Genomic DNA, 27,216 nt, shown 5'->3' with positions numbered 1-27,216 from the left:
TTCCGTGCCGCTCGGAATTTTTATCAGGGTCCACGTTGCCTAGTCCAGGACTTACTTCTTCACCCTGTGGTTCATTTTTTGGGCTCGGTTTATTTTAGCTGGCTCTACGTTTGTGATACTTGGACGACGAGGAAGGCAGAGATGAGAGTTTAGCTCAGAAAGTTTGTTAACTGAGATACGAAGTGGAAATTTCTTGAAATTAATCGTCGATTTTGACTGTTCACGTGGTGCATTTGATTAGTTAGACTGGGCACAAGTATAAAATACTTCTTCCTATTGAGAGTTTCGTTGATTGTACGTTGGAAAGGGGTTGAGGTGGTTTTTGCAAGAATTTTTCTAGACAATTGTCTCGAACATTGTTCCAAGAAATTCCTCATTCATACCTCGCTACCCTCTCATTGTTTCTTGTCCAAGCGACTCGTTAAGCTCAGAAACGTTTAATCGAGGAAATACTCAGGACGAGTTCGTCCTCTGATGAGCAGTGGCCATAAAATCAATTCAATGGTTCCAGGATCGATTGGTTCATTGTTCCAGCTCCTAGAAACCAGTAATTAACGCTAGCCAAGGAAGATTTCCCTTTCCCAGCAGTTTCATGGTTACTTGGACCTATCTTCACAGCTTCTTTTCACAGTTCCCTATTTTTCTTTCTTATTCTTTAAATTATTTTATTTAATTCAAGGAAGCCTCTTTTTAGCTTCTGTTTAGCTTCTGAGACCTGCAAGTCTCTTTTTGTTTGCAATTTTTCTTCCTTTTTGAATTTTATTTATTTCATAGTCTTCACTTCGTGATCAATGTGCTTTGGGAATGTATTCTTTTGGATACATCTCTGTTTGTTTAGCTTCTAAGCCCTGGAAATCTTCTTCTGTTTAGTTTCTGGGACCTGGAACTCTATTTTTGTTTGGCTTCTGAGACCTGAAAGTTTCTTTCTATTTACTACCTTCAGAAATTAGGAAAGGATGAGGCAAAGAAACGAGGAAAAGACTCTTTCAATCAGAGTACTTGTATCATACCTCACTCTCTGTTCAAAGTCTCCCCCCAAAGTTCTATTTAACTTGGTCCTCGATCTGCCATTTCGGACGAATTGAAAGTAGGAGAACTTAGAGAAAGTTGCTCAATGCAGGACGCTTCTTTCACGTTCTTTCTACTTTCAGCCTGCTTAATACCCACCCCTTATTTCTTCTCTTTTTCGCGGTTGCACACGTTGGGTTCTTAAATTTCCAGTCCCGCGGAAGCCCGACGGAGCCGTTCATTTTTTCGACGCGAAAAAACTTTTCGTTCGAGTTCATCCGCTTACGGTACGCTTCCTTCGGCCGATTTTCAGCTCGCTTTGCTTCCAAAACTTCTTCCCTTCCTCATTTCCCCGATCCACATCTTTCATCCGCGCGCTAATAATCCGTCTTGCTGCAGTTGTTGCGCGGAGTACCCTTCGTGTATTCATGGACGCTCTATTTGCAGGTATTTCAAGAGAAATGGAAATTTCATTTGTCCAAAGTCTAGAAAAATGATTTTCACTGTTATCTCGATCCTGAGAGCATCGTGTCATTTCCTCTATCGAAGTGTACTTTCTCCTTTAAAATATCTAGACCTTCGAACGAATACAAAGACAGTATTACCAATACACGATCATGGTTTATTAGTATAGTCTGCAATTTTAGTAGTTTAAAGTAATTTTAAATAATTTATAATTGAAATTTTGGTAGGGAATTTTGTGAAGAAATAACAATGATTCTGATTTCGAAAGGAGTATAAAGACACTATCACCAATATCTATACAAGCATAATTTATAATTTAAAAAATATAGAACAATTCCTAATTTATATGATACACCGGAAGAGTTCTCTTCCCTAAAATTCCAAAACTTTCATAAAACTGTCCCGATTGAAGAAATCCGTGAACCACGGACAGCTTGAGGCATCTAAAACCTTCCATTTCTTCCGCATCAGAGACTTTCACCGGGTGAAAAGAGAGTAAACCGCATTTTCTCGTACAAACTCTAACCATCGTGTTTTTCCTTTTTCGATCCCGCATCGGGACGCATCGAAGGAGATCCAGCCATGTTCCCGCGAGTGTAAATATTTAGAACAGGAAAATTCAGCTAACAGGGATATGCAAACGGTAAACGCACGGGAATAAAGTCGAGGTGAGAGCGATGCGGCGCGCGACTCCGCTGTCCGCCATCTTGTCACGCGCCGCCATGTCGCTCAAAGGAGCGAACGAGCTTATCGCGAGCCTGGATCGCGCGTTAAAAAGGTAAATCTCGACGGTACGTGCACCGTGTTTGTTCTTCCTGTTTTTCCAACCGTTTCACCCCGAATTTTTTCGCCTTCCTTTTCGCTCTCTCGTTTTAAGGCGCACAAGCACCGCTTCGATTCCATCCGTCGACCGAGTTTCCAGCCACTCCGTCTCCTTCGTTTAACAACGAGCCAAGGGAATCGCGAGGAACAGCTACGTCGTTGTCGTTTTACGTTCCTTCGTTCCTGTTTCGACCAACCAGAGTTCCTGAACGTCGAGGCGTCGGCGCGGAAATCGAATTAGCAATATCGCGAGTTGCTGGAGGCAGTCGAGAGAATGGAAACGAAATTTTATTCCTCCCTTTTTTTTCCCCCCCTCTTCCATGGACCAACTTTTTTTTACAGCGTCGAGAGCGCGGAATTGGATTAATATTACTTCGAATTCTGCAGGTAGAAAAGGTTGTTAGAATAAATTCGCAATTTTTATCTCCCTTCGCTGGGTTCTTCCTGTGCCCGAATTTTATTGGTTTCATGTCGGCGAAGTGGTTGATGTAATTTCTGGAATTTTCGACGTCTCTGAAGGATGGAATAATTTTCGAATCGATCTCAACGATGTGCATCTTTGTTTTCTTTGTGTTCCATGCGATCAGGATAGACAGAGGCAAGCAAGCTAATTTATGGATCAGGTACCTCGCTGTTTTCAGGTCGTTGTGTTCCTTCCGAAATGAGATTCTGTATTATTGCGTGTTATATTAATACTAGTGTTATATTATAATTATTCGCATTGTACTAGATGCGAATTTAATTATTCGTAGGAGTCCTGACCGAACCGTCTCCAAAGATGGAACCCAACCTGGTAACCATTAGGATTGACTATAGCATTGACTCAAATAACAATTAGGAATTTCGTGCGATATTCAAAATTTTCGGGAAACATTCACGTTTGATTTTTCTTTAAAGCTTTACATTCACACTCGTTAAATTTTCGATAATATCGATATTTGCAGAGCTGTGTAATTATTCTGGTAAAAAGGCAAGATGAGTTAGCAATTGAATAAATTCCAAATCGGAAATAAAAATGAAATAATGCATATTTTAACAATTGGAAAAATGAAGGGATTTGTAAATTATCGTAGAATGTTGGAATTTCGTGTTCCACGAATGTATTTGCATGTTTGTATATTGTTAAGCACTTGTTTACTGCTGTTTCCAGCGTGTGCTAAGATCAATATGAGCCACCAGGTCCTGGCAGCCTATCAATATTCCAAGATGCATCAATCGTGGGAACAGACACGATTCCTATATTAGGAACACGCAGCAGTTATTCAATCATCATCAGTTATGCTACCACCGTACGAACATTCGAATTCAATTTATAATTGCAAGGTAATACAGAACACACTGAATTTTTCTCTATTCTACATTGCTAATTAAGTTCAATAAGTAATTATTAAGTAAAAGAGAATTAACTTCCTTCAATAACAATAATGATCCTTTTATGGACTTTAACATCGAACAATGCACTAAAGTGACACAAATTTTTCAAAAATATTCACTTATTTTAAATAAAATCGATAAAATAATCAAACAAATTTCTTTTCCAATGATCCCTCTAAGAATTGCTATACTAATAATCTAGCAATTCTTAGAGGGATCATTGAAAAAGAAATTTGTTTGATTATTTTATCGATTTTATTTAAAATAAGTGAATATTTTTGAAAAATTTGTGTCACTATAGTGCATTGTTTGCACTTTTATTTTGCACTTTCAAATTAAATATTCTGGTCATTTTAGATTAATTATTTTATTAAAAAAATAATAATTAATAATGAAAATTAACAAACAAATTAACAATTTTATTCAAACTTCTATAAACCTACAAACAAGAGATATTCTATAAACCTTCACCTTCTATTAAAGAGAAATTCAGTGATAGAATTTTAAAAAATTGTTTCCTTTTACATATTTTAATTCCTCAGTGTCTGCAGAATATGTAGTTAAAAGGCAATTTGAAAATTTGTATAATTTGGCTGAAAGAAGAAGCAACGTTTTCACTGCTTTCTTTCATTCTTCTGCCTTTTCATAAAATCAAACATACTTCAAAACGTCGGCTGGAAACTTCGGATTAACGAGTTTCCCTTCAGCCATTTCTCGAGGAAATCTCGTTTTCGATCGTCAGAGGCTCGGCTGCGGCTCCAGGCAATTCCTTCGCGCGTCATGAGAAGAGTCTTCCTTGACATGCACCTCGGTAAATTCGCGTGTTGCGAGGAACCACCTTCGAGGATTTCGCTGTTCGCGGGAATAACGCGTGGGAAATCGAATTTTTCCCGAATCTTCCCTTATTCTGGGCTGTCAACAGGCCTTTCAAAGTCACGCAATCACCAAAATATTCCCTGTTCATCCATCTTTGTATCTTCCTTGGCAATTACATTTTTCCTTTATAAAAGTGTCTCTTTGTGTCGTTCAGTTTGCAGAAGCCTAGTCATCGAGTCATCTCTGTAGTGTACACTCAAAATTACCAAAATATTTCCTATTTTCCTCCATCCTTCATTTATCCAATTTCATATCCTCCTTAGGAACTTGATTTTTCCTTAATAGAGCTATTATTTCTGTCTCTGTGGTATTCAGTTTGCAGAAGCTTAGTCAACAAGCTAGCTCTGTAGTGTACACTTGAGACCAGCAAAATATGCTGATGTTTTTCCCTGTTTTTCCTTCATCTTTCATTCATCTACCTCCATATCTACCTTACAGACTTGATCTTCCCTGGAAAGAATTATTATTTTTGCTTTGGTGCTGTTTAGCTTGCAGAAGCCTAGTCAACAAATCATCTTTGCACTCTACATTCAGAATTACTAAAATATTTCCTGTTTTTCTTTCATCTTTCATCTACTGACTTTCATATCTTGCTTACAAACTTGATCTTTCCTAAATAGAACTATTATTCCTGCCTTTGCGCTGTTCAGTTTGCAAAAGCCTAGTCAACTAGTCATTTCTATAGTGCACATTTAAAATAACCCAAATATTCTCTGTTTTTCTTCATCTTTCATTTTTTCATCATCACAACTTCCTTGCAAATTGCATTTCCCCTCTATAAAACTATTCTTTATGTTCCTTTATCGTTTAGCTTGCAAAAGCTAAGTGAACAAGTCTCATCTGTGCACACTGCACTCAAAATCACTAAAATCCTCCCTGTTCTTTCATCCATCTCAATATCTAGCTTGAAAACCTGCCCAGAAAACCATGCTTCTCCATCCTCGAGTACATTATCCCAGCTGCAGCGAGCTGCCTCATCCACCTCGTCATTTACCATCCCATCAGCATGGTCATCAGGATTCCCTATTACTTGCCTCGTCCTTAACAACACCGTATCCCGGCCAGCTTAATTCACTTGTATTCCAGCTGAGAACTCCGACAGCCTCGTCTCTCGCTGCTCCATATCCGTACACACACGTGTAGGCATATACACCCGGCGGAAGAAGGCGATCAGAATTCGAGACACGGCTCCGGCACTCGATCGATCCTCCTCCGCGTCGGCTGCGAAAAAAGCGTCCAATTAGACCGTCCCGGAGTGCGAATTCGTGTCGGCAGATTTCGCGGAATCGGAGAAGAAATAACCCCGCGAAGGCTGTAGAGACACGGCTGCACACACAGAGGTGAACATGCCGAGGACTGCACGTGTGCGCTGCAACCCGCTAGCACTTCCCTGTACGTTGAACTATCGATCCTTTCGGGGCGGACCGCTCGCGCCCTCGCCTCTTCCGCTTTGTCCCGCGTCGAGACCATTCGTTCGTCGACTTTGCGAAACTCTTTCACCGGTTTCGTGTCCCTGATTTTTTCCCTTCCTCCGTTTACCGCCTCTGTCTCGCTGAAGGATCGCAACCGAGGCAGATGGCGCCACCGGGCCTGGTCATTTAACCCTTTACAGGACTAGGCATGCCATCTCAGGCAGGAATTACGTTGGACCCTCGGGACGCATGTCCGTGCAGTTTCGGATGTTGGACAAGTTCGTGGATTTGGAGGTTAGGAAAAATGGCGAGGAAGATGTGCCCAGCTCGGTCGTCGAATCGATCGACGAACGAAAAATGGAGATTTATTTCGAGTAGCAGGAAGGTGTGCTTTCGAGACGGTATTTAAATAGGTGGGATAGTACAGCCGATTATAACGGGTGTCCGAAATACACGTAAGAAGCAATTTCGATAGGGAACGCAGGTTTTAAATTAAAAATTGCAAATATTGTTTGATAATGAAGACACTAATAACAAATAATAATAATAATAATACATTAATAATAAGAAAGACTAATAATAATAATAACTCTTTTTACTATTATTATTAATATTAATAATATTATTATACTGTTATATTATAGTATTATAATTATAATACTATTATTAATAATAATAATTGTTCTTCATTTTTACAACCCTGCATGTTGTTTTTAACAACCCCCAGCTGTCATCTCGCGGTCTATTTATTTCGTTGGCAATATTTTGCCGCACAAATGGCGCGAAATTCAAATTACGTGCGAATTTTGGAACACCCTATACAAATTTGGTCCCCGTTAAAGTACCTTAAAAATAATTTAAGCTTACGGAACACTACTTAAACACTTGGGAAATGAGAAAAATTTGAAAAATTCGCAATTCGCGAAGCATTGAACTGAAAATCAGAAAATGGCTATCGTTTTATGAAAGTATAAAGGAGAATAGATAGTCCATTATAATCGATAATGCACTTGTTAAGTGAAATATTTCCAAACAATTACTACTGTTAGGAACAATTACGAGTGTTTTGTCTAAAATTCGTACAGAGACTCGGAAAATTCTCGTATCGAGTGGCGAAAGGGTCAATAAGAGCTGGTTTTGCAGGGCTTAACAACGGGAGATGGGTTAGATACTTGGACGTGGAAAAAGGGCTTTTGCAACGGATTGTAAGCCAGAAGCAACGGGTTTCCGCGGGATTTTTCTGTTGTTCCAAACACATTTGGTTAATCCTTCAATCTCGACGCATCAATGGCGGAATACGCAATGCTGTTAGCACGTGTATGCTAGGAAATAATATCCATCCTCTACCGTGACTCGAATATTCTCGTTCGCTGAATTTAAATTGAAACAAATACGGAAACAATTTAAGAGTGGGCGATTTTTATCGAATTAAACACCCCATCTCCCACTACCAAATTTAAAAAATAATAATTATTACCAAAATTATAATTCGCGATTTTCAACTCGTTCACGATGTATTACAACAAATTGTAATCTAGGTGCACTAAAAATGGGAGAAATAAAACAGGAATACAATGAACAAAATAAAATGAAAAAGGACAGCTCTCTTTTGTATCAGAGAAATGAATGTGGTTTAGAATGCATTTCATATATCACAAATTTATGGTTGTTGTAAGGTAAAATTTCCATATTTATTTTGGAAACTATAAACTATTTTGTCCTGTAAAATTTCGAAGATCAATATTATTAATATTCTTCGTTCGAATTGCGTGCTGTAGTATGTATTCCATTTATCAGAAATTTATGGTTGTGTTGTAAGGAAAAATTTCCATATTCATTTTGGAAACACTGTCCTGTAAAACCTCGAAGATCAATATTCTCGTTATTATTATACATTTAAATTGCTTAATTTTTGCACGAATATAAAATCAATTTTCATCGTCATTTTGTTATATATATTTATATTATTCGCATTAATAAATAAGCTAGAATTTTTCGAAACTGTGATATACGTGGAACGAAGATAAATAAATTGGAATAAAAATGTGATCTTGCTGATCCAGAAATTAATTAATTTTTCACATAAATTTGAGTGAAACTGTGTAATAAGGGATATAGGAAGAAAATCTTTACTGGGATATTTAAAAATTCATCAGGAAATTTCTGTAATTCTATTACATTAATATTCCCCATAGTTTCGGATTTGGAATCTCGGTTTTAAGCAGCTCATCGTCACCTTTTGTTATATATATTTATATTATTCGTATTAATAAATAAGCTAGAATTTTTCGAAACTGTGATATACGTGGAACGAAGATAAATAAATTGGAATAAAAATGTGATCTTGCTGATCCAGAAATTAATTAATTTTTCACATAAATTTGAGTGAAACTGTGTAATAAGGGATATAGGAAGAAAATCTTTACTGGGATATTTAAAAATTCATCAGGAAATTTCTGTAATTCTATTACATTAATATTCCCCATAGTTTCGGATTTAGAATCTCGGTTTTAAGCAGCTCTCGACGTTATTCATATCCAATACTTCGCCTTTATCACCGATTTTCCCGGATTATTACACTTCGATTCGTTCCATTTTCCATTTAAAACTGGTGGATTTGTTTTATATTTGTCTTCGTTGCCTCCTCCGGAATCCCGCTGATAGAAGCCAGCCGATATCGGAGTTCGATTCTTCCACGTTTCCACGATTCTTTCGTCAAAGCGGCAAACAGATAATAATATCATTGGGAGCCAGATCGAGTTTGACTGATCGAATGTCACTGGAACGAGAGATCCTGCTTCTCTAACAGGAACTCTTCCCAGACTCTCTTCCCTTGTTTCGTCCATTTTTGCACTTCACTGGTAACCAGTAAACGAATACACGTTTCTATCTTCCTCATATTTAATTTTTCCATGCTGATATTTAATCTTTTTACTATAGTGGGCATCCCTCCCATAGAGTACATGTACTTAATACTTTAATTCATAATAATGTCAAGAATTGTCATGTTCTTGACAATATACATATTCCATCCATATTTATATTATATAATTTATATTTTTACATACAAATTATATTTTAGACATGATTATATTTTTAGAGATGAAATATTTTTATATTAAAGCAGGGGGAATCATGTTTATGCAAATATGAATAATTTTCAAATTTTAATCCGCCATATTGGATCTGATAATTGGAATTTTTTAATTTTTACTTTAGATTCGAAAGCAGGGATTCTCAACTACGAGATATAGTGAAAATTAATAAAAATCCTCGGAGTTTTTGATTTTTGGACAGGTTGGTTAGATTAGGTTAGGTTGGTACGCTCCTGGACCATTGTGTACAGTGACAAAAATGGAGACATTAGGATCCTGAAGCCTTTAACATTCGGAGTTAATTTTCTTTTGAAGAAGAAAAGAGAAAAAATTAAAACTGACCATCGCAATAGTGTTTGCACTATTTAGCACTATTTAATATTTTTTGGCTCAATTTTTATGGTCGATGACTATAAGCACACTCATGTGTAGATGGTGCTCTGGGATAATTATTTAGAAGAAGAAAAAAGAGAAAAGGAAAAACTAACCATCGCAATAGTGTTTGCATTATTTAGCATTATTTAATAATTTTTGGCTCAATTTTTGTGGACGATGACTATAATCACACGTCATGCGTACATGGTGTCCAGTGACTTATAGTATACCTATACTAGTTACCCATAGTATCAAAAGGGTTAATTTTCAATTGTCATAACGCACATTCAATTCTAATACTCATATTAATTCTATTTCTCAGTTCCTTTTTATTTTACACTTCTTCATATATTTTTCATTTATTCTACTTTCATTTATTTGGAAATTAGAGTTCCAGAAAATTCATTGAATATTCAACAGATTTATTTTAACAGATTAGATTCGTTTTTCGTGTATTAGTTGTCAGGGTGGATTCATTTTAATAGAGTATTAATAAATTATTGGCGAGTCGGATTAATCCCTGGGAATTAAATTTGCTCGGGATTTCGAGGATATAAATCAGAAATTTCCTTTTTTGGTATTTGTATCTTATTTCGTACGGATCATGGTTTATTATGGTCGTTTTTTTTCGTGTTTTATTCGAGACGAGGAAAGGTAATATTTCTCTCTTCTTTATTTCTCCTTTTATTATTTTATCCCATTTTGAAGTTATCTTTGCCTGTCATAAATTCCTCCACTCGACACATCGAAAAAATCGATAAAAATTCTTCTCGAAAGATAATAAATCATTTCGCAAATTTCTCCTCGTTGCATTTGTTCAGGTTCCCGAGGGTACGTAGTAAAAATTCCATTTACCAATCCTTTTTACCCATTTGCACTTATTCCCTTATCTCTACTGATTTTTAAAAACATCTTTTACATTCGTTTCTTCCCTTTAAATTTATCTTCTAGTGTCGTATATTTTCTTAATTTTCTTCGATATCGTAAAAGTTGATGAAAATTTGTTTCAGTAAATAACGTATATTACAAATTTTATTAAATTATATAAAAATAACGTAAATTATAAATTTTGCAATTACCTTGCAAAATTTTCGCGACTGCGTTTACCCAAGATCTTAAAAATCGCGAAACGATATAATAATTCATAAATATTTATGTTTCCCACATTTCATACCTCTCTACCGATTTTTAAAAATATTTTTTACATTCGTTTCTTCCCTTTAAATTTATCTTCCAGTGTCGTATATTTTCTTCATTTTCTTCGATATCGTAAAAGTTTATGAAAATCTGTTTCGATAAATAACGTGTTACGTTATTAAATAACGTATATTACAAATTTTATTAAATTATATTAAAAATAACGTAAATTATAAATTTTGCAATTACCTTGCAAAATTTTCGCGACTGCGTTTACCCAAGATCTTAAAAATCGCGAAACGATATAATAATTCATAAATATTTATGTTTTCCTCGTTTCATACATATCTTTACGTCTTCCATAAATTCTCCCGTTCGTTTTCTCGTTAAATACGACAGTGGACGAAGATTCGTGCGATTAACACGTTGACTGCCATGGGGGTCACCGGTGACCTGCGACGCGACCATTAGTAAAAATACATAATTAGAGTAAATATCGATACCGATAAATTTTTAATAGTACCATTGTTACTATAATGGTTCGAAGAAATTAATGCCATACGGAACATGCAAAAATAATTTGATTTATACAAAGAAAAGGTAAACCAAAACAGTCGGCACAATATGTCGCCACTTTTTTAGTGCAATTCTTTGCTCTCATTCTTCCTAGCTGATTTGAATTATTTTCATAGCACACTTTGCAAAATCGCCTTACATTTCGCACACTTCCAGGTTTCTTTTTAAATTCGTCACGACGTTTTTTCTCTACGTAATTGCTCGATGAAATGCAATCTTCGTGATCGGAACATTTCACTAAATACATCGCTAACTTCATCCTAAAATCGGGAATTGAAATATATTTTCGAGTTGCTTTTTAAACGATTGATAATGGCAAAAATGGTCTACAGCGCCGCGGGGGTCACCGGTGACCCCCATCACGAAAAATACATTAAACGCGATTATACAACTCACCTTATCTGTTGTAAATAATATTTCAACGTAATATGCATCGCGTAATAAAATATTCATGTTGGCGCCACGGGCGAACCACGTAAAATGCGCGTGGCAGTCAACGTGTTAAAAGATTTTTCGTGATGGCAATTGTCCGGAATTTCGAAGGCGTGCACAAACATCGCGTTTTCGAATTATTTTTCGTTATTTGCCTTTTATTCTCTCGTCGGGATGATCGTTCTTGACGATCCGACGATTTCACCACCATTTTTTCGAGCTTGAATATTTTCCCGGCAATTGATTTTGGCTATTGCCCGAAGCTCGAGAAAATAACGCTATTTTCGCCGTTTGTCGATCCGGTGTACCTTTTATACACGCGAGACGATAATCGAAATGCTCAAACGCAGACTTGCTGACCTGATACCGCCAGTTTTTCCTCGTTTAATATCCTTTTTTTCATTTTCCTCTCCTTTTTTTTTTTACCCACAGCGTTTCGCAGCCCGAAAATGGACTTCATACCCCGTTGTACGTTTTTCCATTTTTCTGCAAATGATTCCTTTCACTCGCGTTACGGGCACGTCCCCAATGCCATTTTCGCTTTGGTTTCGTCGGAAACGGGTGTAAACCAACTTCAAACTGTTACGAGGGATAGTTCAATTTTATCGATGGGCAAATTTGACGCGTTTTCCATTTCTTTGTTCCTCCATCACTTGTTTTGATTTCTTATGCATTTTCCACTGCATTTTTAATTACGAAAATAACCACATTCGGCGATTTTTAATTATACGTACCGATTTTTAGAAATTTTGAATAGAATATAAATAAAATATTAAATTAAATAGAAATAAATATTTGGGGAATATATTAATATTTGTAATATTATTTTATTTATGATATTTATATTTATAATAATAAATTTATCTTCCTGTGTAATTGCCTTGAAGAATTTTTTGGTATTTTATATTTTGGTGATAATGATTTCTTTTCATCGGGGAATTTTTAGTGATTTGATCGTTCTTCCATCGTTCCAATTGTTATAAATTTTAGATTGAATCGTTAATTAAAAAAAAGAATCAGGTTGGGAATTTTTCATTAATTTTTTTTAACGAAGAATTTTCATTTTCTTTTAATATTCTGTGAAGAACGATTTCTTTCCATTTTTGGGAAATTTTGAGTGACTATAGTCGTGTTCTCATGTATTTTCGTCTGAATTATTATTCATAAAGAAACGACGTTTTATTGACATATACCTATTTTAATGGAGCTGTTCAGATAAATGGAAAGTCGAGAAATGTTTAATTCACATTCCCATAAAACGACTCTAAAGAATTTTTACGACCCTTCATATTTTATCAAAATCGATTCCTTTCGATATTTAGAAAGGGACTACGTAAGTCAACTTTTATTACTACGTATTAATTTTAACAGAATTTTTAAAATGCATGAAAAATTCACGTTCACGTGAATTAAGAAAAATCCTCTTCGATCTGTCCATTATTATATTCTATAATAAACGTCACTCACAGATTCCAATTTCATTAACGAAATCCAATATTATCACTAAAAATAACACGATAAGAAAATAACTAAGACGTTCATACACACTTCACATTAATCACAATTAATTAGCCAAAATTATTCACCACTTCCCTCCCTTCCAAAAAATTTTATCACGATTCTAATAATTAATCGTGTCAATATTTTATACAATTTATGAATCAAGTTTATTCGAACCTCGACCCTATTCCCTATCCCCTATTTCGTCGAATTTCCGAGGGATTAAGCCTGAAAAATTGCCTCTAGAACTCCGAGTCCTCTATTATACATAACACCGCAATTTCGTGGCAAAAGGGACGAAAACAATCGCGAAGCGTGCAAAGTTGTCGCACAGAATTCCGCGACCAATACTCGGCGAACGCCTCATCGATCTCGAAAGTTCGCGCCGCAAATTGCTCCGACCGAGGGGTTGGTTCCTCCAACTTCACCCCGAATGCAGAGTACACGAGCCGAAGTATCGAAAGCAACCGGTCCCGATGCGTTTTGCACCTGATCCGATCGAAAATCGTGCGCAAAAAGACATGGATTCCTCCGTAACGTGATTTTGTGCCTTATTAAGAGAAAAACGTCGACCCCTCGTCGATCGGGAGCCTCCGTGAATTCCCATTGACGCGAATGTTTGGCTAGTGTTCTCAAAAACACCCTGGATTTCGAAAATTTATTTATCCTTCAATTTAAAACCGTCCTTCGAATTTACTGTGTACGTCACTGGATTTTTCAATTCGTTGGAAATTTTTTAATTTGAAGTTTGAAAAACACCCTGGATTTCGAAAATTTATTTATCCTTCAATTTAAAACCGTCCTTCGAATTTACTGTGTACGTCACTGGATTTTTCAATTCGTTGGAAATTTTTTAATTTGAAATTACTCCTTGAATTCATTGCCTGTGCTATGTCGATTGTTCACCTAACTTCATGTTTTGAATTTTTCAAAATTTTGATATATAGGTACCAATATATAGGTACTCGTGTAATTATTGTATATATATTTAAAATAAAGTTCTGTTTCTGGTTCGAGAAGTTACTTGCACTACTATGACGAGCCTAACTCGTGAAATTTTTATGCCGAACCCCATATCAAAATAAAATTATATTTGATTAAAATTGAAATAAATGCTACAAATAAAATAATTAAAAATAGTAATTTTGAAAATTATGTCATAGTGCAAGGGGTTAATTAATTCCCTGATATTTGTTAAATAAAAATATTAATATGTTAAATTAATTAATCCATTGGGACTGAGTACCTAAGTAACCTAAGTGCCTAACTGAAAACTATTATATTATATAAAAATATTTCACTATAAAAAGTCAATAACTATATAATAATAGTTATTTCCATATTTTTCCAATCAATAAATACATACGAAACATATATGCACGTTGATGCATATTTTTGGAAATTTAAATTAAGACACGAAGATGTATATCTGAAGTGAAATGAAGTACAGTCTAGTCTAGAATTTGTCATAATTGGCGATATCTAAAAAGACCCCAAAAATATCATAAATATCAAAGATACCGTGAAATTTCCGTACCATAAATACTTACATCGGCTAAAAACTCCATTCCACCAATGCGAAACATTGTCCAACCAGTGGAAAAATGAAAAAAGAAATAACACAGCCAAACAAGCCCGTCAATCAGCCTCCCCTAGCTCCCGACCTCGCGACCAGGTCCAACTCGGTAACTCCCGTGTACCAAAAGCGTGTGTCACGTGTGTGTCACATTTTACACGGCAGAGAACCGTGCCGTTCACGGCACGGTCGTTCTCGGTGGGTGGAGTAAACTCTTAACTCTCTAAGGTATCAGTATCGTGTCACCTGTGATGGCGATCTTGCAGGACCACTTGCTGGTACCCTCAAGAACGATCTCTTCGGCCTGCTCGAGGCTGTCTATGTGCGTGTCCGGGTCGACTGTAAACGTCGTGCTGAAAAGAAGACAATGTCCTCGTCATCGGACCGTCCTTCGACAACCTCTCGTACCAGAACACTCGACGCTCGTCGAGGTTCAACATCGCCGGATCTCTGTCGCCCTCAGCGCGACCCGACCGGCCCCGTTGCGGTCGCAGCCGGCCCAAGACCACGACGGGTACCTTAACAGAGGCCACCGAAGGACGCGGTTGTAGGAGGTCGTCGAATGTCGTGAACCGTCGTCATCATCCAGCAGCGGCGGCGATTCAGCCCAGACTAGCGATACAAGGATGAACCGGGAGAACCAGAGGCTAGGCCCAGTTCCACCGGCTCGTAGGGGGACAGGGCTCTCGGCTAAATGACTTTTGGCAATCGTCGTGAAAGCATAAGCGTTTCCATACTCCCGGATATCCGGCACGTGGACATTGCGCGCTGTGAAGGCAGTCGTTCTTTCTCTGTCTGGCTAAAACGGTCACGTGCTATCTCGCTGGAAGAGTTGCGCAAGCGGGAACGATTCGCTATTGGGCGAACTTGGACTTTGCATGACGGAGGATCTGTGGCCCTGGGAAGCTTCCTGTATCCCGACGGATGTGGCACAATGTGAACTGGTGAAGGGAGCGGATGAAAGCTGCTAGAGGGAATAGTAAAGGTCACTGGGCTGAGAATCCGCAGGTGTAAGGGGACAGTCGGATGGAGCGTGTCTGCGAGGAGTTGACGCGATGCTGGCGAGAAACAGACCGACGTGGAGGATCGTAAATAATAACAATGGAGAGCAGGAAAGAGTAGGGACGAATGTGTCTTCTGGAAACAACGCGACCCATCAGCCGTGGATGAAGCGCGGATGGTTGCAGAGTTTCGATATTTTTGCGCGGAACAGGGTGTTTGTGAGAGGCATGGATCAAAGAAAGCCGTTTTGGCCTGTGGTGAGGTTTTATGCTACAAAGGGAGACAATTAGCTGCGACCATGCCGAGTTCTTTGGGAAAGATTAGGGATTCGAAATATTGGAGAGTCCTTTGACCGATCTCTCTGTAGATAATGAGGATTTATAATGACTCTAGAGTAAATTGTTTCTTCGAGTCCCCTGAGGAAGCTCTCTTGTTAGCTCGGGGACCCTTTCGATTCGACCGTTTCAATGCTACAGGAGTCATTGGAAAAATCTTATCTGAAAGTGGCAGGCAGCGTAATGGCGCTCGGTTTGAGTTGCGGTAAAGCACGCCAGATGTCGTTTCGGTTAGCTCGAGTGTTTGCTGGATTGCGGTGGCGCTGCGGTAGAATTCGAACTCGTTAATTGCATATGGCTGCTAAATGCGAGTGGGATTTTGATGGAAAAATTAAACGAGCGATAGCGTTTAATTTATGTCAAATATAGGAAGACTGAGATGGCGCTGCAGTAGAGCTTCAGCGCACTGTTAATTGCATATGGCGGTTTAAAGCCAGAAACTAAACGATGATTTGTGTTTCGGTTCATTCAAGTATCGGAAGATCCAGATGGCGCTGCAGTAGAGTTCCAGTGCACTGTTAATTGCACATGACGACTTAAATCCAAGAACTAAACAACGCAATGCGTTGTGTTCCGTTCAAATTGAGCATAGGAAGACTCAGATGACACTGCAGTAGAGTTCCAGTGCACTGACAATTGCACACGACCTAAATCTACGAACCAAGCAACGTAAAGCGTTGTATTCCGTTTAAATTAAATATTGGAAGACCTAGATGGCGTTGCAGTAAAATTCTAATACACCTGGCGATCCAAACCAACTGCATTTTCCAACACGAGACCTAAACAACGTTAACCAGCGTTTCACGATATGCAAATAGTTAAGGGAATACCATGATAGTTGCTGCCAACAGAGACTAAAATGAATTCATATCGAACTTAGCATATTCTACGTAGTTAGAACAACCTGTAGACGTTCGCAATCCTAATGCCACCTGTTAATCCTTATGAAATTAGCATCGGTTCATTCAGACCCGTAGTTTGTCACTTAGGAATAAGAAAACTTGTTGCATCGTGGCCGTGGCTCATCGCCAGCTTCGTACCCTCGTCACGTGGGACGGGACAATCGAGACACGCTCATGAAATCTAGAGGAACCTCTGTAATGTTGCGAGGTCGTGGAAGAATACTACGTCTTGATGGATCGAGTTGAATTATCCAACACCTGGGAAACGCTAGATAAACGAGTAAATCGACCAATTGGCTTTTTTGAAACGCTGTTGACACTCTGGTTCTAGCGTGGTAATCCGAATGGTAGGATTTCCTCATCGAATCCTGGGATTTGTCTATATCCGTGAATAAATGTAGATGCAGATCCAATTTAGAATCGATTAGACTTTATAATCACGGATATTTCCATGGAATTATTGGCATGACATTGAAATTGTCATTAGATAATCCAAAGTACACTACTCTACCTATGTATTATATACAATGAATGGATATTATAATATATGAATATTCCAGATGAATTAACACAGAGTTTAGACTATAATTATTCGTTCGATATATAACTTGCACGAATATTAAATCATTAGATAATTTTCATTATCTAATTAAATAATCAAGATTGTCAATACCATCTCCAATAATCAAGACCTTTGTGTAATACTAGAAGAATAGTAGGATAATAATAAATGAAAGCAAATCGTTCTATACCAAAGGAAACCCATCAAAAACACCGATCCAATAATCCTAATTATCTTCAATTACGATTCCGATTAACAATATTTGTTTAACGAACGATAAGCACCAAAATCGTATTTATTTAATTTTCCATTAACATCCATTAACGACCAGATGAAACGTAAATGAAATTAATCCACATTTTTCATTATCAATTCCTGTAAACAAGGCACGGGAGAAGCAACGATTCGGGAAACGTTAACTCACAACTGACGCTAGATGTCGCCGCGTTGTTAGTGACCCGACCCGATAAGGAGACTACGTTACGTTAGAACGATTGCGAACTTGGATCGACTTATTTCGCGAAGATTAATATAATCGAATGTGTTTAACTGGTCAAATCGAAACTGCTCGTGATTCTAGTTTTATGAACCACGATTTTCTTTCATCTTTGGTCCTTCATATAACCAGTTCCAGTTATATGTCTTTCAATTTCTCTCTTCACCGAATTTTGAGGGTACCATGTACACTTCTGACAGAAATTATGCTTCTACATAGCTGGGACTTTCTAACGCACCCTGCGTCTGTAACGCAGTGTACAGACAAGAAATTATGCAATTAGGAACGCGGAGAACTTTGTTCGCGGCTTGAAATAATTTTTTCCTGTTCTCTAGGGATGCAGCACAATTATAAGTTTCGCGAATTCGTTTGAAACTTTTATAGGATCGTCGGAAGCCGGAATAAACTTTATGATATACATTTACACGTAATAATGGGAACAGCAAATGCGAATCTCATCTGACGTGGCTTCAAAAAGTGTCCAACTCAAAGAGCACAACTAGTATCAGAAATAAATTTAATTATATCGCTATTTAATTCAGAAAAATTAACTTTCCAATTCACGTTTGTCATCAAAAGTATCAATTAGGTTAGAAGATACAAATAGAAACTCTCTAAATACTTTAAAAATACTTAAAAATAAAAAATTTTCAATTATTAAAGAGAAAGCACAGTTTTGTCATCAGAGGTTTGCAAGTTACCCAAAAATGAATCACTCGTGAAACAGATTCCAAAACTACCCAAAGAATTCCAACAATGGAATATCGATTATATGCTCGAATAATTAACTCAGAACTCGAGTCTGCAAAATTAGAACAATAAGCGAAAAATGAATGGATGAACCAAGCCGAATAGCGAGATATCAATAATGTCAGCCAATTTGAAGACAGAGGTGACAATAGTGGAGCAACACAGAGTTTCAACAGCGAAATTTCGGTGATCGCACGAGCAACAAATCCGTGGCCATAGATTACCCGGTGGTTGCTGCGGATCGTTTCCGATAAACGTCAGTATAGCATCGAGGATACTGGTTAGGCGTTGGCTCACGATGCCGGATCTATAGAGCTGGCTTAGCTTTGACAATGGCGCCAGTACACAGCCGAGCCACAACAAGTTGCCGTGTGACCTTAATGGACTTTCGATTGAATCCTCCGGAGCAGAGGGACAGGCATCTCGCCTGATGGACAACCGCACGATGCACACGCTGACACACGCGATGAAGGAGAGACGGTGCCAACGATTCAGCGAACAAAAGGTCCATTCAACGACCATTCCTCGTGGAACGAAAAAAGGTTATCACGTGTTTCCTTCCAATTTGTTTTCCATTTTCTCTGACCGTGGCCCATGATCCACGTTGGCTGTCCGAAACGAGTCGAAGAAGATTCTCTTGGTTGGGAGGTTATTAAGGATGATCGACGTCTGTCGAGACTCTAGCCATCTAGACATTGCACAGAGCTGGTTCTGGGGTGCCTGATTAGCCATTATTCTCGTGTATCCTTGTTAATGGCTTGGTCAATCGCGTCTACAGGTGTTTGGGATGACGAGAAGGTAGAGGAAGATGATAGCTAGCTATTGTGCCATATTTTCTGGCAATGCGTGTCTGTGTTTGATGTGACACAGACCTGGAAATTAGACAGCATGACGTTCAGTGGTTTAGAACCTAAAAATGGGATTTTCTCACGGTACCAGGCTACTTGTTTAGCTTATAGGAGTCTAATCAAGTCATCTCTGCACTGTAGGTTTCTTTGAATATGACGATTGGAATGACTGATCGATGATGATTGTTCTTGTCTGTCAGTTTATGAAGATTGGCTGACGATGAGATAATCTAGCAAAATATTACAAGTATGCTTAGCACGAAGAGGACTTGCACGAGATTATCAGGAAGTAACGACTAAATCAGAGTTTCTCAACATTTTGGATCAGGGAAAAAATGGAAGAATCGAGAGTAATGGATATCCAATATTGGATAGCTATCATAAATTCAATGTTTAGGGGACACGAAGAAAATAGGGTAAGGCGATAATAGTGGATGCCTATAGATGCTCAAAAGGGAGGCATAAGCCAATTAAGGTTGAGAAACCCTGGTCTAAAGGAGGCTTTCAACGAGCCCTAATATACGTCAGTAATTACGATCCTGATGAAGATGAACACTCGCTTTTGTCTCGAATCCTAGATCATGGTACTTGCGGCAGCGTGTTGAATTCGACAAAGTATCTATTAATTATCCGTGTACACTAAGATCTACTACACACATTAAAATCGCGTTCCACACTAACCAAATCTCACGGAGCTATCTAACAAATTCGAGCCCGAATTTCGAAACCTCAACCTACGAATTCTCTTGTAGCGAGGGCATGCAAATGAACTCACATTACCATTTCCACCATTCCATAAAATCTGCATACGAACCTTCTGTGCCTGCGATCCTAAATCGCAACATTTACATTCTTTTTCGAGGAGGAAAGGGTCGGGTGAACGCGAAGAAGACGCAAGAGGGACACGAAGTGCCTCTCGAAGCAGCGTGTCTTGTTCGTCAATTTGACAACCGCACCTCCACCCAGTCTTTCCTCCATTCACGACTACGAATCGTCGTGCGAGACTAGACAATGTCGTAAACTCGATTTCGTCAGTGAAAAGCGTCTGGGGGACCGCGTAGAGGAGCGACTGGCGGACGACAAGATGGCGCCGCGGCGGAGGACAAGATGGCGCGCGGCGGAGGACAAGATGGCGCGCGGCGGAGGACAAGATGGCGCGCGGCGGCGGACAAGATGGCGCCGCGGGTGAACTCGGGTCGAGTGGATAGGCGAACGCCTGGGAATGTCGGATTAATGCGGCCACGGTAATGGTCGCGGGACGATGTCGTTGTATCCAGAGACGAATGTAAATTATGGAGGTGACACGGTAACACACGAGCGCGCGCCTGTGTGCGATGTTCGATGGAGGTGCGAGAGTAATCAGCGGGATTTATGGGTTACGTGTGCTTCGAGGTGGATGACGTGTGAAAAGTATGCACCCGTTCGTCACATCGTGCTTTTGCAGTGTGAAACGCGTCCCTTTCGGGACAGTACGTTGTGTCACTGTGCCTGTATACTTGGTAGAAGGAGTATAGAGCCTCGGTCACGTCCAAGTGACTCGTCAAGCGATTGCCTCGAGGGTTTACGCTGTTAAACGGCCGTTCGTGAGAGGGTCTTTCAAGAAAGTTATGTGAATAACTGTTTAACTGGTTTGGAGGTACGCCAATTTTCGCGTCTAAAATTGCTGGTAATTTCGGAAGAATAGAGCATGGTATTCAATTTTTAGGGCTTCGTTTCCCGCGAATTCCGCTGAAATAAAGCGTGGAATTTTGTTAGCAGGAAAATAGAATTGATAATTTGATAGTTGCATATTTCAGAAACTCCGTTAGAATTATTTCATTCATTTTTCTGCAATCCGATTTTTCGTGGTTTCATATTCAGCCTGGAATAAATTGGATAGGATATAGATACTCGTGTATCGAATTGTTAGAAGCGGGAAAATCCAGACAGAAATCACTGGAAGTAAAAATACTCGATACTCTCATAGTTGTATATTCCACTATCCAATTTTTCTCTGATTTATCCGATATTTTGTACTTTGACAATTATTATAAACTACATAGCCACAGAATTATTATTAAAAACGATGCTATATCTAATAATTTTCTCAAGTATACTAGCAAATATCGACAACAAAATTCCACACTAAATTCTCTTATTTATACCCGATTTAAACTTTCTTGAAATTTATTAGACCGAAAGAAATTCCGGAATTAAAATCCTATCGCAATAACTATAACCTCAAAATTTTTACTAAATTACCCCGCAAAATTGGAACAGACATAAATTGCAAGATCTCTCACCACGACAGATGTACAGTACAGATCTTGCAGTACTTCCTCCACCAAGTATACACGGTATCTCTCCAATATACCCGAGAACCAAATCGATAAAGCATCATTTCGTACCGTGTGTGTAACTAATCAAGGTCCGTGTTTCGTGTTTAACTCTAACGCGTGGCTTCTCTACAAGCTAGTCTCTCACAACTCTACGTCCACGGAACAACATTTACAAAACTCTCCTCGAGTCCAAATCGGGAAAGCAAGACATCTCGTCTAAGTCGCACAGTGCCACAGTTCGCTATACCGAATACAAGATGGCCTCTACGCACACCGCCATCTTCTCAACGACGCCACCGGAGTGAAGTTGGCGCGTATGGTGCAACCTACGGTACACACGCACGTTACCACGCATTTTCGATCATGTAACGGATCACGGGACGATTCTCTCCCTCGTTTATAGCCGAATTGACAGCGAAAAGAGGTAGAGTAGACAGCGAAAGAAAGACAGACAGACGCAGAGGCAGAAATGGAGAGCGAGAAAGATAGAAGCAGAGCAGTAGGCGAAAAGAGAAGAAATGAGAAAGAAAGTGAAAGAAAATTGAGTTAACGTGTTCACTGATTGGATTTCCATTAGACATGCTACATGCTAATAAATGGTTCACATACGAGATATATTTTGACACTTTATCGACGGGATCTTTTAATTCCTGCACTAAGCCACGATACTTGCACATCTTAATCCGATTATCTGTACAGTCACTCGAGGAAGTATTCGAACAGCTCATGTTCTTCAAGAATCTTCAGTAATCGAAGTAAGTATACGCTATAGATTGGTATTTTCAGAACAATACAAGTGTCAGGAAAGAATTTGACAGGTAACGGAGAATTATGTCGAATCAACATACTTTTCAATTATCACGCACAATTTTTGGAGTTCAAATACTTTTGTTCATCTTTATAAACGACACATTTGCGTTCGATATTTCTCAAATTCCTCATTTGTCGAATTTTTTTCATGATTCCTCACAAGCACACTTGTACTTTCTTATTGTCATTATTTAAAAATTACTATAGCACAATTATCCTACCGATTTACAAAAATATATACGTTATTAAAACTTTGAATTGCAAGCCTTCGAATACCTCTATAATCGAGTGTATCTAACCAAAATTGTATTCGTAACACCAATCGCGATATCCCGTCGTCAAAGTTTTGAAAACTCTACAAAAGTCACTCAACACCTGAGTCCTTCATCTATGCAAGTCACTACGAAAATATATCTCCAAGATATCCCTGCAATCTACATCCGACCACGATATTACACACGTGTATTGACAGCAGATACACGATATCTGAGCGTTATCTCGCTACACGCACAGTGAACGTGTTAACAGAGAACCCGGCTAGAACAAGTGAGAGAATCGGGGACCGTGATCCACTGGACCGTTCGTGGGACCTGTCTCTAGCTCTCTATTAGGACACAGAAATGCGAGGAACGGGTGCATTCCGACAAACGGCACAGCCAAATCGCTATCACAATATAGAATATATAGATAATATATAGACGTGACAGTGAGTAACAACAGTAAGAGCAGCAGCCGGCAGAGCGTCAGACCCGATGATGGAAATTAAATCAACGATCACAGATAAACATGGTACAGTATATGCGAACGAACAGAATAAGAAAGATGTGTGAGAGAAATATATAGGGTGAACAGGTGGCGAGTTGACAGGCTGTGCTGCGAGAACGTGGCAGAGAAACAGGGACGAGAGATGATGGGAGTCGGCAAGGTAGAGGGACAGATGAGGCGACGCGCGTGATCTGACGCATGAGGTAAGAGATGAGTGAACAAATAAGGAAATAATAACAGTAGTAACAGTAATAATAAGAATACATCGAGGCACACAGGTGGTACACACAATATGTAATCGTATATAGATAAGATAAGACGAAATGTAACGTAATCGAGCGCTGCACGTTTCATCGCTTCGTCGAACGGATGGGGTGCACAACCGGTCATGGCCGGTCATGGCACAACGAGCTGGCCACAAACCTGTAATGGCGATCTTCGCGGACCACTTGCTGGTACCTTCCAGAACCGACTCCTTCACCGACGTCATGTGACCCGTATATGCTTCCTCGTTGACCCCGAAGACTGACCTAAACTCCGACGAGACTTTCTTTCACATGAGCTGTGCCAATGGCCTAGATCTCGTCCTACCTGTTCCACTCTCTCTATCTACCCTTTCGCCTCGCTTCCACCCGACCACCACTCGTTTCATTTTCCTTTTTCAACCCTTCCTCAGCCGCCCAACGCGTTCCCGAAACTAACCCGACCCACCCAACTATTGTTCGCTTTCCGCTTCGCCTTTTTCTTTTTTCCCGCTCTTTTCCTTTCATCTTCAAGCGTCGCGTGCGACGTGTAACGCGTGCTCGTCGTCGTAATTGCATCCAGGGACAGTCCGCTGCGTTAAGGGTCGCTAATGGGCTACCTGCTTTCTTTTCCCACCCTCTTGTCAGCTTCACAGGCTTTCTCTCCAGTTAGGCGAATTTCGTTGGATATATCTTCTCGGGGGGTACATGGAGATTACTCTGAGGGAATCTGGGTCTTGGTTATCGGTGGGGTTCACGTGGGTAGAGAAAGTCTGACGAGCTAGGGAGTCAACATTGGATACGAGTTTACGCCTCTACTAGCCTTTTCTATTATTTTCATTATCGAGTTTTGGACTGTTAGAACATTCCATATGTAACGAGTAGATAAATATTTTATCTAGAACTTTGGCACCTTTTATCTATTACCTAGGTATATATTTGCATTTTCATATTTTCATTTTTATCTACGTCATGCGCGATATCCTGATGCTTCAGATTTCCAATTAACGTTAAAAATACAGGCTGCTGTATTTCCTTCCTCGTAAACACACAAAATTCTGGCTACACAAGGTTAAATTTACGACCTGACCACGTCACACACTGCACGCGACACTTTGTACACAGTATATCCCGCCGAGGCTCTTTCCATTCAATTACCAAACCAAAGATGCGTGTCCAAGAGCTAAAATTCATACACGTATTACCACGAATCGGAAACACATTGATTATTTCGAAAATTTAATTCTTTATATATTTATAATTTCAAATTCCCTTCGAATATCTCCCTATTATTTGAATAATTTTCACGTACTTCGAAGAAGAGTAAGGAATTCGATAACTCCGATAATTTAAGTTCTACCGTGTGCATGAATTCTGTTTAATACGAGCTTTTGCATTCTAAATTCACGTCGAGTCGAGAAATAGTATAATCAACTGAGTTTTCACGCGATGAGAAATTCGTCGCCATTATTTTTGACCGACGAATATATAATATATAATAATTCAGTTGCCGGGATCTCAGGGTAATAACGCGCGGAACAAAGCAGCGCCGCCACGCGGGGCCGCGGCGTACTACGGACGGTTCTGACGGCACGGATATCTTTAATGGACACGCAACCTTTCGCAACGCGATCGTTTGCCAGATGGTACCATAACCGAACTTGGTTCGCGTACCTTCGACCTTCGAGAGCCACGGTCGGGACACACGACCGGCGGTCATCTTTTATTTCTTTTCTAGCCCCTCAGAGAAGACGAGACCCGGCCTTGTGCATGGTACCGAGGTTTTCGGTTCGTTTCACACGTTCGTCCTCGCATCTTTTTACCCTGGCTCACAGTCGCCATTGCCTGGCCCCTTTTCGCGTTACGGACACGCTCAAAGAGATCGCTATCCGATCGTATTGTGTCGTCGGGTTCTCACTGCTGGACACGTTGCCTTCGATTCCGCTTTGTACACCCTGCGCGATTTCTGGCATACCGGACCATAGTGTCGGGACACCATTATGTCTCATCGAGAGGTAAGGATGTATATATAATCGCGTGTAAATAGTGCTGCGTGGTGCTATGTGCACATCTCGTTTAGGTGCTGATGCCTGTTACGTTTTGTTGAAATCATTTCTGCCAATATTTATTGGTGTCTTGGAGATTTTGCGCCTGTTATTATACTAATTGCAGAGTTTGTGTTAGTTCTTTTCAGATTTTTGATAATAATGCAGTCTAATAGTTAAAAGTGACGAGTATTATAGGAAATGATGCATTTCTTGAATTAGGTATAATACATGAGGAATTATTTCTTCCAATATTTATTGGTGTCTTGGAGATTTTGCGAGTGTTATTATACTAATTGCAGAGTTTGTGTTAGTTCTTTTCAGATTTTTGATAATAATGCAGTCTAATAGTTAAAAGTGATCAGTATTATAGGAAATGATGCATTTCTTGAATTAGGTATAATACGTGAGGAATTATTTCTTCCAATATTTATTGGTGTCTTGGAGATTTTGCGCCTGTTATTATACTAATTGCACAGTTTGTGTTAGTTCTTTTCAGATTTTTGATAATAATGCAGTCTAATAGTTAAAAGTGACGAGTATTATAGGAAATGAGGTATTTCTTGAATTAGGTATAATACACGAATAATTCGTAGGGTATTTTCTGAATTATTTCTTCCAATATTTATTGGTGTCTTGGAGATTTTGCGCCTGTTATTATACTAATTGCAGAGTTTATATTAGTTCTTTTCAGATTTTTGATAATAATGCAGTCTAATAGTTAAAAGTGACGAATATTACAGGAAATGAGGTATTTCTTGAATTAGGTATAATACACGAATAATTCGTAGGGTATTTTATTGTTTTTTTGAAAAATCACTGAAATTATCAAAAATTCGCAATTAAAATATGTACCCTTCAATTTTATTATACTTTGTTAAGAATTATATTTGTTTTTCGTATAGGTACAGGATATATTTTTATTTCTATAGCCTGTTCTGTATTGTACCGTACTACATAACTTGTTCTATTTTTCTTTCCTAATTATATGGTTATACAGTGCACAATTTCATATATTTCTATAACCGAAGTCGTCTTTGCAAGAAAGATCCATTTAATCCAATATTAAAAAAATATTTCTCTAAAATAAAAAATTTACATTTCGATAATTAAAAAAGCTTTCGAACCTTTTTAATTAATTATTAAATTCCAGTTCACGAATACATTTTTCAGAAACCATTTCAATAACATGGTTTTAATTCCCACCATGCACAAGTACAACGATTCTAGACTCGTAATTTCTCCGTTCATTTCGCATCCTCCGAAGCAAAATCTCCGAAAAGGATAGAGAAAAAGGCTCGTAGACCAGTGCACAGAAAAATGGTCGAATACTGCGAAATATGGAAACATTTTCATTAACCTTGTTCCGTGTATCTCGCGCGCAAAAAAGGAAGGAAATGAGGGAAAAAAATCGGAAAAATTCCCATGAAAAATCGTTCCCTTGTTTTTCGACGTTTCGTGTATTCACTTTTTACCCCCCCCCCCCCCCCCCC

The 27,216-nt window shown here is 38.8% G+C and overlaps 1 protein-coding gene across 1 annotated transcript in view; it reads right to left on the bottom strand.

Moving 5' to 3' along the window:
• unc-13 (protein unc13 homolog) overlaps positions 1-27,216 on the bottom strand; it is a 153,827-nt gene that overhangs the window by 26,339 nt on the left and 100,272 nt on the right. Inside the window, exon 8 of the mRNA XM_017906283.1 lies at positions 23,860-23,966. Coding sequence (XP_017761772.1) covers positions 23,860-23,966 — 107 coding nt within the window. The remainder of the gene's footprint in view (positions 1-23,859; positions 23,967-27,216) is intronic.

This window comes from Eufriesea mexicana, unplaced genomic scaffold, assembly GCF_001483705.2.
Source record: "Eufriesea mexicana isolate 0111107269 unplaced genomic scaffold, ASM148370v2 scaffold5271, whole genome shotgun sequence".
Taxonomy (NCBI): domain Eukaryota; kingdom Metazoa; phylum Arthropoda; class Insecta; order Hymenoptera; family Apidae; genus Eufriesea; species Eufriesea mexicana.
The sequence above is the reverse complement of the archived record's forward strand: the minus strand, read 5'-3'. Positions and strand labels throughout refer to the sequence as shown.